Source organism: Scyliorhinus canicula, chromosome 18, assembly GCF_902713615.1.
Source record: "Scyliorhinus canicula chromosome 18, sScyCan1.1, whole genome shotgun sequence".
NCBI lineage: Eukaryota > Metazoa > Chordata > Chondrichthyes > Carcharhiniformes > Scyliorhinidae > Scyliorhinus > Scyliorhinus canicula.
Window position 1 is genome coordinate 76,013,452 of NC_052163.1, and position 16,106 is coordinate 76,029,557.

General features: G+C 47.7%; 2 protein-coding genes across 2 annotated transcripts in view; one reads left to right on the forward strand and one right to left on the reverse strand.

Annotated features, from left to right (window-relative positions):
• The window catches only part of c18h19orf44 (chromosome 18 C19orf44 homolog), a 32,671-nt gene extending 29,149 nt beyond the window's left edge, over positions 1-3,522 (reverse strand). Inside the window, 1 exon segment of the mRNA XM_038777555.1 lies at positions 3,371-3,522. Coding sequence (XP_038633483.1) covers positions 3,371-3,426 — 56 coding nt within the window. The 5' untranslated portion in view covers positions 3,427-3,522.
• Positions 3,523-12,773: 9,251 nt separating this feature from the next.
• The window catches only part of calr3a (calreticulin 3a), a 43,476-nt gene continuing 40,143 nt past the window's right edge, over positions 12,774-16,106 (forward strand). The window contains exon 1 of the mRNA XM_038777005.1: positions 12,774-12,994. Coding sequence (XP_038632933.1) covers positions 12,910-12,994 — 85 coding nt within the window. The 5' untranslated portion in view covers positions 12,774-12,909. The remainder of the gene's footprint in view (positions 12,995-16,106) is intronic.

A 16,106-nucleotide genomic window follows, 5' to 3' on the forward strand; every position in this document is an offset into this window, starting at 1 on the left:
AGAATGCGATGGCTAGTAGCTCAACTGCTAATGCGAACAGCAACAGGAGATAATGGGCACCCCTGTCCTGTACCTCTGCCCAATTGGAAATACCCAAACACAGGGCATTCGTATTTATTCTTGCGAAAGGTGCCTTGTATAAAAGCTTAATCCATGACCCACGTTTAGGTCCAAACCCAATCCACCCCAAAGTTTTAAAGAGGTATCCCACTCAACCCTGTCAAATGCCTTCTCTGCATTCATCGAAACAATCTCCTCCGGTTTGCTCTCCAAGGAGGGCGATAAACAACATTTAACAACCTCTTGATATTGGCTGACTACCGCCAGTCATCCACAAATCCAGTCTGCTCCTCCGAAATCATCTCCGGTAGACCGCATTCTAACCTCATTGCCAACACCTTTGCCAATAACTTAACGTCAGCATTTAACAAGACAGGCCGATATGACCTACATTCCATGGGATCCTTGTCCTTCTACAGGATCAAGGAAATCGATGCCGGTGTCAGCATGGGCAGTAACACCCCGCCACCAATGGAGTCATTAAACATATCTAGGAAAAGCAGGACCAGCTGTCCAGTGAACTGTTTATAAAATTCAACGGGTAACCCATCCGGTCCCAGCACCTTACGCGTCTGCACTAATCTAATACAACTCATAATCTCTTCCAGCCCAATCGACACCTCTATCTTCTGCCTTTTCTCCTGCTCCACCTCTGGGAAAGTCACTCCGTCCAAAAATTGTCTCATTGACAAGTCCCCAACTTGAAGCTCTGATTCATACAACCCACGATAGAAAGTCTCAAACACCTCATTCACCTTTTCGGGGGCGGAAACAACCCTGCGAACCGAGTTCTCGACCCGTATTATTTCCTAGGAAGCTGCCTGCCACCTCAACTGGTGAGCCAACAGACTGCTGGCCTTCTCCCCATAGTCACAGAACGTCCCCCTTGGGCGACGCAGCTGGGTCACTGTCTTCCCATGGTCAACAATTCAAACTCCATTTTCAACTTCTTTCTGTTTGCAGTAATTCCGACGTCGGGTCATTCAGGTACTGGCAGCTCACCTCAAGAATGGAGTCCACCAGCCTCTGTCTTGCCACCTTCCCCACGTGCCTTAAATAAGATTTATCTCCCCGTAACTAATGCCTTCAGGGCCTCCCAGAGCATGGACGTCAAGGCCACCTCATTCCTGTTAAACTTAACATACTCCCCAATAGCAGAGTATAATCACTCACAAGACCTCTTATCCGCGAGCAACACCATTTCCAGTCTCCGGCCGGGGGGGGGGGGGGGGGGGGGGGGGGGGGGTCCTACCCGCGCCAGAAAAGTCTATTTCGGAGGAGACCCATGAACGTGAGAAACAAGGAAACCTCCCCATTCCTCAGGAATCCAAACCTCCAGGGTGTGCTCCCCCCATCTGCTCCACAAACACCAATAACCCCTTTGCACCCCTGATGGATTCCGGGACTTCCGACTCTACCTATCCAGGCTCGAACCTAAAACACAATATGCTGATGAGAATGAATCTAGACCTGGGATAGACACCAGCACTCTGTTAATAAAAGCTGTGACATCCTAATTCAGTGCATACACATTGACCAGCATCATTGGAGTACCCACCAATAGCCCACTATTACATACCTCCCTCCTGGGTCCACCAGTGTATTGCCTGCCAAGAAAACCACCCTCATATTAATTAACACTGCGACCCCCCCCCCCCTTCACCCTACAATCCAAACCGGACTGCTTTAACTGCCCCACCCATCCCTTTCGCAAACCTTGTTTGATCCTTAATTCTTTAAATAAGTTTCCTGTTTTAAAAAAATCACATCAGCCTTCAAAAATCTCAAATGCCCAAACACCGGGTTTCTCTTTACTGAGCAATTTAATCCCCTCACATTCCAGGTTATCAGCTGGATCGGGGGGTCTTCACCCCCAGCCCAGGATCAGCTGTATCCACCATGTGAGGCATTCCCGCAGTGTCTCAACCTGACCAGCTGCAGGCCCACTCTAGATCGTCACCACATCCCCCATAGAACCAGCCCAACAACCAAGGAATCGTCACCATCAGCAGTTTCCTCCCTTCCCCCAACGTCACTCGTCCCCCTGGAAATCAACCAATCAAAAAACAAACCACACCTCTCCCCCCACCCAACATAACTCCCAATCCAGACAAAACCAAAACCTCAAGTTCATTACCGTACAATTTTTTTTAAAAAAAGGATGCCACATAGTAACAAGCTGCAGCTATCCCCATCTCCACTCTCGTTAACTAGCTACACCATTAGCCGGGTGACCCCCATACAGGGCAAAGATCAAAGTCAACACAACAAAATATTAATGAACAACTCACCTGCCCAAACCGAACTTTAATACAGAACCTTAGAGGAAAATGAAACAACACCCAGTCCCCCTCCCCCAAAAACCAATACTCAATAATACAAAACATCGTCCCCAACTCCGCCCCTTACGAACACTAACCGTCAAGCCCAAACATAGCCCTAAATTCTCCTTCATATTCCAAAAATCCCCTACCAAGTACAAGAACAGATGGAGTTTATCATATACAAATAACACACACCACAGTCCTCAATCACTTTAGTTCATCCCCAGTCCGTGCTTCCTGACAAATTCGGTCACATCTTCCTTTTTTAAAAATAAATTTAGAGTCCCCAATTATTTTTTTTCCAATTAAGGGGCAATTTAGCGTGGCCAATCCGCCTAACTTGCACATCTTTGGGTTGTGGGGGTGGAACCCACGCAGACAAGGGGAGAATGTGCAAACTCCACACGGTCAGTGACCCAGGGCCGGGATCAAACCCGGGACCTCTGCGCCGTATAGTTTGCATCTTCCAATGCGTCAAAATAATAGTCTCTGCGCTTGAAAGCTACCAAAAGACAAGCTGGGTACACCACACCAAACCTCACTTTACTCTTGTACAGTCCAGCCTTGGCCTCATTAAAGGCACGTTTTCTCGCCAGCTCGCTACCAAGATCTTGGTATATGCTGATGGCATATGATGACCATCAACATTCCTGATGGTCGTTTGCCCATCTCAGTAACCGCTCCCTGTCCAGGTAGCAATGGAACCTGTATATGACCGTCCAAGGTGGCTCCCCCGATCTGGACTTCTGCCTCAACGATCTATGGCATAGTCCAACTCGAGGGACCCTCCAAACATCTTGGACATATAGTCCGTGGAGTTGGAGCCGTCCAGGCCCCTCAGCATACAACGATCCTTATGTTTTGCCATCTGGACCGGTCCTCCAGATCTACAACCTTGACCTTTAGCATCCTCCACCAGCGCAGTCAGCGCAGTCAGAATGATCGGAGAGCGCCACCTCCACCTTTTGAATGGTCTCCTTGCGTACCTCCACCTGTCCAACTTCTCCATGGTCGCCCGGATTGGGGCCAAAGTCGCTTCCATTGCCTACGTTAGAACCTCAGTGATGTCCTGTCGCTGCTTCCTAAATTTATCAGCCAGAAAGCTGAACAACATCTCGGTCGCCAACTGAGGGGTCCCACCCTCAGCGGAAGCCACTGCTGCCATGTTTTTGTCTGCTGGGGTTCTAAGAGCTCCAGGTACGGTGACATTCCCTTGCCCAACTTCTGTTTGGAGCTGCTTCTATCGGACATGGTAAGAATGGGGGGAATCCTGTACTACTGAATTATTCAGTTTCCTCAAACAAAAACACCCGTACATCAGGCGGAAAGGGCTGAAAACCGAGCGCCCCATTGGAAGTCACCCTGTGTGCATCCGCTCAGCACGTTGTCACCACCGGAACCATCTGGAATTCAGCTCTTTGTTCGTGTTTCGGCCAAATCTGCAGTGACGTTGAGAGGAGATTGGGCCCCAGTGGAACCTAATCTTACCATCAGGGAGCAGGTTACTGCTAAGTAAATGTTGCTTGTTAATACAGTAAATTGCACTTCTTTTAATTCGCTGACAATGGAGAGTAGACTGATTGGGTGATAATTGGTCAGAATGCATTTCTCCTGTTTTTGTTTAATTCATTCCTGAGTCGTGGACATTATTGGCTGGGCCAGCATATATTTCCCATCCCTTATTGCCCTTTAATTGAGTTAGGTCATTTCAGAGGGCATTTAAGAGTTAACCATGGGTCAGTCCAGTGACAATACCACCGCCTCCGCAAATTCGGTGGACAGGACATACGTGGACAATTTTACCAAGATGCCAGTGCTGCAACTGTACTGGAACAGCTTAACTAGGGACGAGTAGTATCCTCAATACTATAGCCAGGATGTTGTCAGGGTCCATAGTCTTTTCTGTCTCCAATGCCTTCAGATGTTTCTTGATGTCACATGGAGTGAATCAAGTTGGCTGAAAACTGGCATCTGTTATGTAGAGGAGCTCAGAAAGAGGGTGGGATGGATCATCCAGCATTCTTGGCTGGAAATGTTGTAAATGTTTCAGCTTTGTCTTCTGAACTGATGTGCTGGGCTCCCCATCATTGAGGATGCGGATGTTTGTGGAACCTCCTCCTGCTAGTTGCTTAACTGTCCATCCCTATTCATCACTGGATGTGCCAGGACTGCTGAGCTTTGATTGAATCCAATGGTTGTGGAGTTGCTTTCTCTGTGCTGAAATGCAATTGAGTGACACTTATAATCAAAAAAGTTGAGACCAATAAACATACAGGAATATTAATAATGGTGTCAGCTGTGACTCGGTGGGTAGCACTCTCACCTGCATCAGAGGGATGTCAATTCAAGTCTCAATACCGAAATTGAATACAAAATTGTCGGTCGTCACTCCAATGCAGTTCTGAGGGAATGCTGCACAATCAGAGGTATTATCTTTTGGATAAGATGTTAAACTGAGGCCTAGCCCATCCTCTCACGTGGAGGTAAAAGATCCCATGGCACGATTTTCAAGAACCGCAGGTGACATATCCCCGGTGTCCTAGCCGATATCGATCTCTTCCCCGGTGTCCTGGCTGATATTAATCTCTCAATCAACATCACAAAAACTGATTGTCCGGTCATCATTTTGCTGTTTGTGGGATCTTGCTATGTGCAAATTGGCTGTCACCGTTCCTGCATTACAACAGTGACTAGACTTCAAGATGCTTCATTGGCTGCAAATTCTTCTGGGCATTCGGTGGTCGTGAAAGGCGCTATATAAATGCAAAGTCTTTATCCTTTTGTAAAAAAAGACTGTAGGTAGCAGAAATCTGAAAGAGAAAGTGCTGGAGGCACACAAATGATAAGCTAGCCTGTGAGCAGAGGGCTCTGGGTGGGAATGTTCAGCAGAATGGGCTTGGGGGTATGAACCTGCCTGCTCTCTCCACAGATACCACGCTGTGTTTGTGCTTCAAACAGATGAGAAATAAACTCCTCACACTTACCTTTAATCTGACAAAACGGCTCAAACTGTTGCAGCACGGCGGGCTAAAATTTAACTTCAGGGATTAGGTGCCCACTTCTCCAGACCCCATTTCCGATGTTGCCTGGTGTTCCCCAGGTGAAGGGTCCGGGTGCCGCTGTTGCCTGGTTACCCGGCATGGGGTCGGGGTTCCGGTGTTGCCTGGTTACCCGGCGTCCCCCCGGGTGAGGGGTCCGGGAGCTGGTGTTGGCTGCTTTTCGGTCCGGGTGCTGGTGTTGGCTGATTTTCGTTCCGGGGTGTCCGACCTGCTCCTGGGGGGAGGGGTAGGGAGCTCAGGCATTCAGTAAATATGACCTCAAATAGTCTTTGTTAGGATAATCATTTGAGAAAATATTGCCTCATAAAACGTGTTTACTTTCACTATTATTAAAAGGAACCTGTTATATAATTTGTCTGATGAACTCTCGGTTACTGTGACCCCCATAATAATTATTGTTGAATTATACTTGTGCCATCATTCTGCATCGACAGGATTTCCAAAATTCAAACCTGGGACTGATTGACAAGCCCCGGCGGCCAATGGCAGGAGGGGCGGGGGCGGGCCGACATCTCCCGGAAACTCCCAGCCAGAGTTGGCAATCCGAAAACTACACCCAGTTATCAAAGATCACATTTACAAACCGCAGACCTTTGTTTCAGTGATACCACTTCCTCATTCAGAAAAAAAACAACCACGGTTTCGTTTGTCACAACATCCTGCCTCTGTCCATTATTCTAAATTTGGATTTTTCCATTCTCTTTATTGTCTTGTTTGCTTTTATAAAATCACTTCTCTGATGTCTCCATTTCGGATGAAAAGCTTGCATTTCTCTATTTTTTCTTCCTTGCATAAGAATTAACAATGTCATAATCAGTCTCATTTCAGGTAGAATGTACTGTCCAGAAACAAACCACTTGCCCCAAATGGGACTTTACTGTTTATGCTCCACACAATTCTCTTCCCATCACTCTTCATAGTAATCTTCATTAGCGTCATAAGTAGGCTTACATTAACACTGCAATGAAATTACTGTGAAAATCCCCTAGTCGCCACATTCCAGCGCCTGTTCGGGACAGAGGTACGTCTTTCAGGACTTGTATGGGAAAACCGGAGCAAACCCAAGCAGACATGGGGAGAACATACAGACTCCACATTGACAGTGACCCAAGCCGGGAATCGAACCCGGGTCCCTGGCTCTGTGAAGCAGCAGTGCTAACCACTGCTACCGTGCCACCATACCTAACCTGTTCAGCATAATCTACAATTCCTTTTTCCCTTGTGTCTTCGTCCAGCTTACCCTTAAACGCACCTATGATACTTGCCTCAACTATCCTTATAGCTGGACAGGGCTCATTGATCGCTCAGGCCCAAGCCGAAGGCAAACAAGCCGCCAAGGGCTGTTATATTTGCTTCCACAAATTCCATGTTAAGGAGAAGGTCCTGAGTTGGGTGAAGCAAAGGCGTGGTGAGATGAAGTGAGAAGGAATTGGTATTCGAATGTACCAGGACTTAACTGTGGAGCTGGCGTGAAGGTGGGTGCCTTCTGTCAGGTAAAGGCGGAACTCCACAGCAACAGTGTGAGATTTGGCATGGTCTACCCGGCGAAGCTGAGGGTGACCTATAACTCGAGAGACTTCTACTTTAAGACGGTGGAGGCAGTGGAGGGGCTTGTGAAGGCTGAAGGACTGGGGTTGAATTGAGAAATGGGACTGGGGTTTGGCTTTGGACTGAGGGGAGGGGGTTAAATGTTATGTACAGGCTTTATTTCTCATTTCAGATTGTTTATTTGTTTTGTATTTCTGCGGGGGGGGGGGGGGCAGTCGGGTTTTTGGGTTGTTTGATGGGAAAGGATAGTTTATCTTTACTATGGGCTACAGTGGGTATGAGAATATTGGGCTTTTGGATTATGGCAGTTTTCTGGGGCACAGTTTCTTGCACTGGTTATAGTTGTCTTTGTTTTCAGGGACCGGGTCAAGTGGGAGGGGATTGGGGGGAGGGGGCCCTGGGCAGGGGCCTCCATACTAACAAGTGAGGGTTGGCCAGTGTACGGAAGTGTGGTGGGGAAGGGGCTCTGGTTGTTGGAACGTGTTCGAGCAGGTTTCAATGAGCTTTGGAGGTATGAAAAGTGGGAGGATGCGATCGATACTGGGAGAGCTGTTTGCAAGACGACGGTTGGGGGATTCTGGGACAGGGGAGTTCAAAGGGACGGGGTGGAGCAGGGCCCAGGCCCAGATGGCGGTTAGAAGGGGCCGGGGGGCAGGTTGAGAGACCCCTTTTCAGAATACGTGGAACGTGAGAGGTTTAGGGTGGCCAATGAAGACATTGAATGTCTTTACATATTTAAAGAGCTCAAAGGCCGACGTGGTAATGTTGCAGGAGGCCCATTTGAGGGTGAAGGATCAGGTGAGGCTCAGGAAGGGTAATGTGAGCCAAGTTTTCCATTTGGGGTTTGATAAAAGGGCTCAAGAGGGTAGCTTTTTTTTGATGGGCTGGAAGGTGAGGTTTCAGATGGAGACCAGGTGGTGGACCTGGGAGGCAGGTACGTAGTAATGACAGGAACGTTGGAAGGGAGATTGGTGGTGCTGGCGAGTGTATGTGGCCCCAAGTCGGACAATGCGGAGTTTGTGAAGAGGGTGCTGGGTGCCATTCTGGATTTAGTCACCCACGAGTTAATAGTAGGGTGGGGATTGGAATATGGTGCAGGAACCGAAGGTGGACACCTCTCAGCCGCACTCGCTGATCCAGTCAGTGGTGGGCGAGGCACTGGCTGGGCTCATGAGAGTGATGGGAGGAGTGGACCGGGGAGGTTCCTTCATCCAAGGGAGCGAGAGTATTCGTTTTTCTCCTCGGTTCACAAAGTGTACTCGAGTATAGATTTTTTTTCAGTGTGGGGGAAGGCGTTATTGGCTGGAGTCAGAAGGTCGGAGTATTCAGCGATATTGATTTCGGACCATGCGCCGCAATGTGTGGATGTGTTTTGGAGAAGGGGGTGGCTAAGAGGCCGGGATGGAGAATGGACGTGGGGTTGTTAGGGATCGGGAAGGTGCTCGAGGAATATGTGCAGTTTAATTGCATGAGGGAAGTTTCGCAGTTGGTGGTTTGGGAAGCTCTGAAGGCAGTAGTGAGGGGGGGAGATGATTTCGTTCAAAACTAAGGTGAACAAGGAGGAGAGAGAGGAGCGCCAAAAACTGACAGAGGAGATTCTGGAGGTGGATGGGAGGTATGTGGGGGACCCGGATCCTGGCCAAGAGTAAAGACCTTTAGGCGAGGTTCGACCGGTTGTCGACAGGGAAAGCGGTGCACCAGTTGAGAAGGGTGAAGGGGGGGGGGGAGCGGTCTATGAGCAGCAGGAGAAGACAGGGCTTATGTTGGCCGGCCAGTTCCAGAGGGAGGTGGCAGCAAGGGAGATAGTTCAGGTGCAGGATAAGATGGGGAAGCTGGTGATGGCCCAGAGCAGATCAATAAAGTATTTGAAGAGTTCTATAGGTCGGAGCCACCAGGGAAGGAACGTGAGATGAGGGAGTTCCTGGACGGGTTGGAGTATCCAAGGTTGGATGAAGTGGATTGAACAGGCTTGGAGGGGCCAGTGGGGGAGCAGGTGAAGGAGGCGATTGGGAGGATGCAGGCAGGGAAGGCGGCCGGACCGGATGGGTTCCCAGTTGAATTCTATAAAAATTTAAGGATAAACTGGCACCACTGATGGTGGGAATGTTCAAGGATGCGATAGGCAGGGGTGTCTTGCCACAGACGATTTCCCTGCTGCTATAGAAGGATAAGGACCCAGTAGAGTGTGGGTCGTAATGTAGATGCCAGGATATTGACAAAGGTTTTGGCGGCAAGGCTAGGGGGATATCTCCCGAAGGTGATTGGGGAGGATCAGACAGGGTTTGTGAACGGAAGGCAGCTGTTTTCGAACGTGCGGAGGTTGCTGAATGTGATCTTGTCTCCGGCGGAAGGAAAGGAGACAGAGTTGGTGGTGGCACTTGGTGGAGAGAAGGCTTTTGATTGGGTAGAATGGTGTTATTTGATGGCGGTATTGGAAAGATTTGGAATTGGGCCAAGGTTCGCGGCGTGGGTGCGGCTGTTGTACAAGGAACCGATGGCGACCGTTCGAAATAATATGAATATGGGGTACTTTGCTCTGCACCGGGGCAGCAGTACCCTATGTCCCCCCCCCCCCCCTGTTGTTTGCACTGGCTATAGAGCCCTTGGCCACCACGCTAAGGAGCTTGGGGTTGTGGACGGGGATAGTGAAGGGTGGGTAGAGCATAGGGTACCCTTATATGCTGATGATCTGCTTTGTACATCTCAGAACCGAGCACATCAGTGAGGAGTATAATGGAGCTACTTCAAGGATTCGGGACGTTCTCAGGGTATAAATTAAACTTAGGCAAGAGCGAATATTTCATGGTCTCCCAGCTGGGAGTAGGGGCGGGGGTGGGGGGCTGCCATTCCGTCTGGCGGCAATCCACTTTAGGTACTTGGGTGTGCAGGTGGTTTGGGACTGAGGTGGGCTCCGAAGATATAATTTTAGTAGTCTGGTGGGGAAGGTGAAGGCCGATTTGGTAAGGTGGGACAACTTCCCTCTGTCGTTGGTAGGCGGATGCAGGCTGTTAAAATGAATGTTTACCGCGATTTCTGTTCCTATTTCAGTGCCAACTGGTCTCTTTACCGAAATCCTTCTTCAGGGAGGTGGACAAATTGAATTTATTTGGGCAGCGAGGTGGGGGAGGGGGGGGGGAGGTTTGGTATTTATTTGGTCCTGCCTGAGGACGGTATTTAGCCAATCTCAAGGGTCTTGCATATGGATGTGGAGCCGGGTCCCCTAGAAGCTATTTTCGGGGTGTACGAGTTACAGGCGTGTGCGGGGGCAAATGTTTTGGCCTTCGCCTCTCTGATTACTCATAGAATATAGAACATACAGTGCAGAAGGAGGCCATTTGGCCCATTGAGTCTGCACTTAAGCCCTCACTTCCACCCTATCCCCGTAACCCAATAACCCGTCCTAAACTTTTTTGGTCACTAAGGGCAATTTATCAAGGCCAATCCACCTAACCTGCACGTCTTTGGACTGTGGGAGGAAACCGGAGCTCCCGGAGGAAACCTACGCAGACACGGGGAGAACATGCAGACTCCGCACAGACAGTGACTCAGCTGGGAATCGAACCTGAGACCCTGGCGCTGTGAAGCCACAGTGCTAATCGCTTGTGCTACCATGCTGCCCCCATAGGCGCATCCTGTTGGGGTGGAGGTCAGTCTCTCCACCCTGTGCACCGGCGTGGCGGGGGGATCTGCTGGAGTTTGAGCTGATTGGGGGGGGGGGGGGGTGGGGGGGGGGGGGGGGGGGGGTGTGCGATGGAGGGATTCTTGTGGTTTGTTTATTATACACTTTAGGGAGTTGGTTGCCGTTGAATGTTGAGGGGGGATGGGTTGGCGGGTGAGGACTGTTTTCTTTTTTATATTGTTGGGATTGTTTTGGTTCTGTATCTCTTTTGTTTGGTGAAAATGAGGAAAATATGGCGAATAAAAATATATTTTTTAAAAATCAAGACTCGAATCTGAGGAGAAAGGTAAGCTTAAAATTCATTTTTCTCTTTTCTAGAAATAGCAACTTAAGCAATGTGGTGAGAGGTGGAAAAGAAGTTTTGGTTGACTGTTTTTGAACAAGATTGCTGGAAGGCGGTAGGGTATCAGAAAGACAGTATTTGGCTACTTATTTTCAGCAGAATTCTGCTTACTGGCATACACAAATTCCAAGCAGAGTCAGAGTTGAAATTGTTTATGAAAATTACGAGTACGATAGGCTGAATTTCTGCACATAATAATGCCACATTTGATGGTCAGTGAAGGTAAATTATAGAACATTCTCCAACCATGTGATGTGAACAGTACAGGCTTGCCAGTCATGTTGGATTCCAAATCAATCATACCAGGGGTGTATGTATGTATCTTGCACAGGGTCGGGTTGCAGACTGACTACAAAAATTATCCCTCAGTTCAATTTCCAACAATCTTTAAAACTCCCAGATCTTCTTGAGGTTTTCACCTCTAGAACATAGAACAGTACAGCACAGAACAGGCCCTTTGGCCCTCGATGTTGTGCCGAGCAATGATCACCCTACTTAAACCCACGTAACCCGTAACCCAACAATCCCCCCATTAACCTTACACTACGGGCAATTTAGCATGGCCAATCCACCTAACCCGCACATCTTTGGACTGTGGGAGGAAACCGGAGCACCCGGAGGAAACCCACGCACACACGGGGAGGACGTGCAGACTCCACACAGACAGTGACCCAGCCGGGAATCGAACCTGGGACCCTGGAGCTGTGAAGCATTGATGCTAACCACCACGCTACCGTGAGGCCCTACGGTAGCGTGGTGGTATCTCTCTTGAAGTATCTGCTGCATTAAACCTGTTGAAAAGCTCACTTGCCTCTGATGCTTCTCTCTGATCCAAGTCCATCACGATCTCTCAGCCCATTGTATTTTTCAGCCAATCTATCTCCCCTGCACATCTTTGGGTTGTGGGGGTGAGGCCCACGCAGACACAGGGAGAATATGCAAACTCCACACGGACTCAGCCCATTGTTGGTTTTAAATAAATTTAGAGTGCCTAATTATTTTTTTCCAATTGAGGAGCAATTTAGCGTGGCCAATCCACCTACCCTGCACATCTTTGGGTTTGTGGGGGTGAGACCCACGCAGGCACGGGGAGAGAATGTGCAAACTCCAGACGGTCAGTGACCCGGGCCCAGACCGAACCTCAGTGCCGTGAGACAACAGCTACTCACTGTGCCGCCAAACTCAGCCCATTGTTGGATGTTTCATTCTGCTAGGTTTATGGTTGAGAGCATGCTGCCAGAAGCTACTTTCTTCTTTTATCTGCACATTTCTATTGCAATGACTTGGAACTACATTGCAAGAGGACTTGAGTACAGGAGCAAGGGTGTCTTACTGCAGCTGCACAGGGCCTTGGTGACAGCATATCTGGAGTATTGTGTGCAGTTTTGGTCCCTTTATCTAAGAAAGTACATAGCTGCCATAAAGTGCGTGTAACATAATGAAAATGGTGAATCGCAGATCAGTGGCTATTTGGAATCTCCCATATAATTCTGCCACCCGGGTAATTATACTCTCTTTAAATGTAATTTGCATTGAGCTGGCCTGGACTGCCTAATAAACCATTCTCAAATAAAGGTGGCAGCTTTGGTCTTTCTGGTGTGTGCGTAAAAAAAGATACAAAACGTTGACTAAAGTGCAGAGATGTCTGGTTAACCAGAGGTGCTGCCTGGACCCATCCAGGAACCAGAATGTCGGAAAAACGTGTTTGGAGCTGATTTGCCGGGGCTGCTGCTGACTGTGGCCAATGGTTAGAAGCCGTGTGGAGAGAGGGGGTTGACCTACACGTTTCAAGCCGGGAGTCAGCGCTCTTGCTGCTGCCTGTACCGTCGCCGCTGGTTTGGGTGTCCCTGCGCCGCTTGTCCAGCTCCATCCTCTCCCCCCACACAGCTGACAGAGATGCTGCTACCGCTCCTGCTGCTCTGCTCTGTGGCCGGCATTGCCCAGCCTGCTGCCTTCTTCACCGAGCAATTCTCAGACGGAGGTGAGATTGACAAACCTGCTTGTCGAACTGTAACTAGCTGCCTGCAATTAGTTTTCTGCAACTGGATTCCTTCTCCATAGCTAACACGGACGGCACCCTTGCACTGAAATCCCCTTCGCCGCCTCTTGCCATTAACTCTCAGCTCGCCATGGGTCACTTTGTTATTTCTGAGGACCGGGACCTTGTCTTGTTGCGCCCTCTTTTCTAAATTGGATGTTTTCCTTAATTCATTGTGCACTGGTGTGATTTTTCTGGACTGTTTAACCTTTTCACTTAACTGTGTTTCAAGAAGGGGGGGAGATGTCGAGGTCCCCCCCCCCCCCCCCCCCCCAAGAATTTTCCTGATCACAACCCTCTTTACCCTTTTGGGTTTGACAAAGTATGGCTGTTATCCTACTGACAGCCGAGGGGAAGGGCCACACTGTGCTGTGAATCTTGGGGAGGAGCTCCAGGAGAAGTACTGTGATATAATTTGATCTTTGGCGTTTCAGTTTAATTCTTTTGTTATTGCTAACAGCTGACTTTGCATTTTCCCCTCAAACTATAGGCCAAAAGGAAAAGACTTGCTTTTATACAACCTATCGCAACCTCAGGGTGTTCCAAGGTGCTTTTGAATTGTTGCCACTCTTGTGATTTGTACACAGCAAGGTCCCACAGACATTGCGATAAACAACAAATCACACTGGCTATTACATTCACAAAGTTTGCATGGTAACTTTCTAAGAGGAGAGCTACTTGCTCATTCTTGATTCACTCACCTACGGCTCATTTCTCTTCCCAGTAACTTACATTTATATAGTGTATTCTACAACAGTAACTACACTTCAAAAATACTTTGGCTGTAAAAATGCCTTGGCACTTCCTAAGGTGATGAAAGGGGTTATTAAATGAATTACTGTATTTCTTTAACATTGTAAAATTACCCAGGGTGCTTCACAGGAGTGCTATTGACAAAGTTTGACACAAAACCTCATAAGTAATATTAGGATCAGTACGCAAAAACTTGGTCAAAGATTTTGATGTGAAGGAAAATGTTAGATATGGCAACTAATATTGAGTGATTATTTTGGAGATGTGCAAGAGGTGAGAACGAGCTACCCGGGAGGTTTGTAGAGTTTGAGGGGATGGGCAGAGCCAAGGTATGCTCACATCTGCAGCAATGGCTTCTCTTTCTGCCTCTGCAGCATTAAATCTGGAATCTCCCAGCCTTGACCCTTCTCCCTTTCCTAATCTACGTGCTATTCAAAGGCATCAGAAATCATGGGGTCAGATTCCATTTGCTGACAACATTTAGCTCTACTTCTCCATCCTATCTTTAAATCTGTGCTTTGTTATGATCTCAGCCAAGACCAGTAGCTTTTTTGTAAAGATGAATAAATCCAAAACAAAAGTTATTTACTGAAATTATGAAGCTATGCGATTCCATGGTTTAAACCAAAATATTTTAACTATATTTGAGTCAAACAAAGCAAATGTTATGTTCCACAACTATTGGTAACTACCTATACTCTAAAACTCGGGATCAGCATAAGTTAAACATGAATTAACAAGCAAATTTATAATTGATTATAAACTTCAACTTAAATGGCAGATACAACTAAGACAGATCTCAGAATTGGTTGGCAGTCCACTCAGCTTGCATGTCATGGCGGCATGGTAGCACAGTGGTTAGCACTGTTGCTTCACAGCTCCAGGATCTCGGGTTCAATTCCGGCTTGGGCCACTGTCTGTGTGGAGTCTGCATGTTCTCCCCCTGTCTGCATGGGTTTCCTCCGGGTACTCCGGTTTCCTCCCACAAGTCCCGAAAGAAGTGCTGTTAGGTAATTTGAACATTCTGAATTCTCCCTTACTGTACCCGAAAAGGTGCCGGAATTTGACGACTAGGGGCTTTTCACAGTAACTTTTTAAAAAAAAATTTAAATTACCCAATTATTTTTTCCAATTAAGGGGCAATTTAGCGTGGCCAATCCACCTACTCTGCACATTTTTGGGTTGTGGGGGAGAAACCCACGCAGACACGGGGAGAATGTGCAAACTCCACACGGACAGTGACCCAGAGCCGGGATCGAACCTGGAACCTCAGCGCCGTGAGGCAGTTGTGCTAACCACTAGGCCACCATGCTGCCCTTTTTCACAGTAACTTAATTGCAGTGTTAATGTAAGCCTACTTGTGACAAAGATTATTATTATTATCAATGTCAGTCACAAAGTCCTTCAAAACTCTGTCTTCCTCACAAAGAATTTCAGTTCCTCTTCTAGGATTTAGACTGATTCCCAGCCAACAGCAGCGCTCAACTGACCCGGGTTGCGTGCTCAACAGTCCTCAACAAAAACGGCACATGTCTCCAGAACCACCTCCATTCTGCTCACAGTGGTCTGGATGGTATAGATCCACCAATGTAATCTTCAAGTATTGGAAACAGCTGCAGCAATAAAAAATTTGCCCATTCTCAGCTTCTGGATCTAGCCTCTATGTTCTTTCGCCTGCCTGTGCTACACCACTGGGATCATCATCTGAGTTCTGATGGCTGTGTGCCCTTTTTATATAAGTCAGTTTCAACTAAGTCACAGGCTCTCCAGAAGCTTTGGTTTCAAATCTCATTTTAACCTTGGTTTCCTTCTTGGGAGATGTTGCTCATATCTTCAGTTGTGACTACTTTGGGGCAGAATATTTACAAACTCCTATTCGCCCTATATTTCACCTCCTCACTGCTAGCTTTCAGTAGTTTGGAAGTTTTTATTTGCTGTTTGCTTTGTCTCTACCTATGCTTTTTTAGAAGTGTTTCCTTTAACTTCTAATTACTGTTCAACATCTTTCTGTATGTTCTAATTACTGTTCAACATCTTTCTGTATGTTCTAACTACTGTTCAACATCTTTCTGCATGTTCTAATTACTGTTCAACATCTTTCTGCATGTTCTCTTGTTCCACTGAACCACTTTCCTTGCTAGAAAGGCAGAGATTTTTTCTCTTTATTTCATTTCTGTTGCTGTTCCATTTTTTTTTTATTTTTTAAAATAAATTTAGAGTATCCAATTCTTTTGTTTTCCAATTAAAGGGCAATTTAGCATGGCTAAATCGTTTTGGGCTGTGGGGTGAGACCCATGCAGAC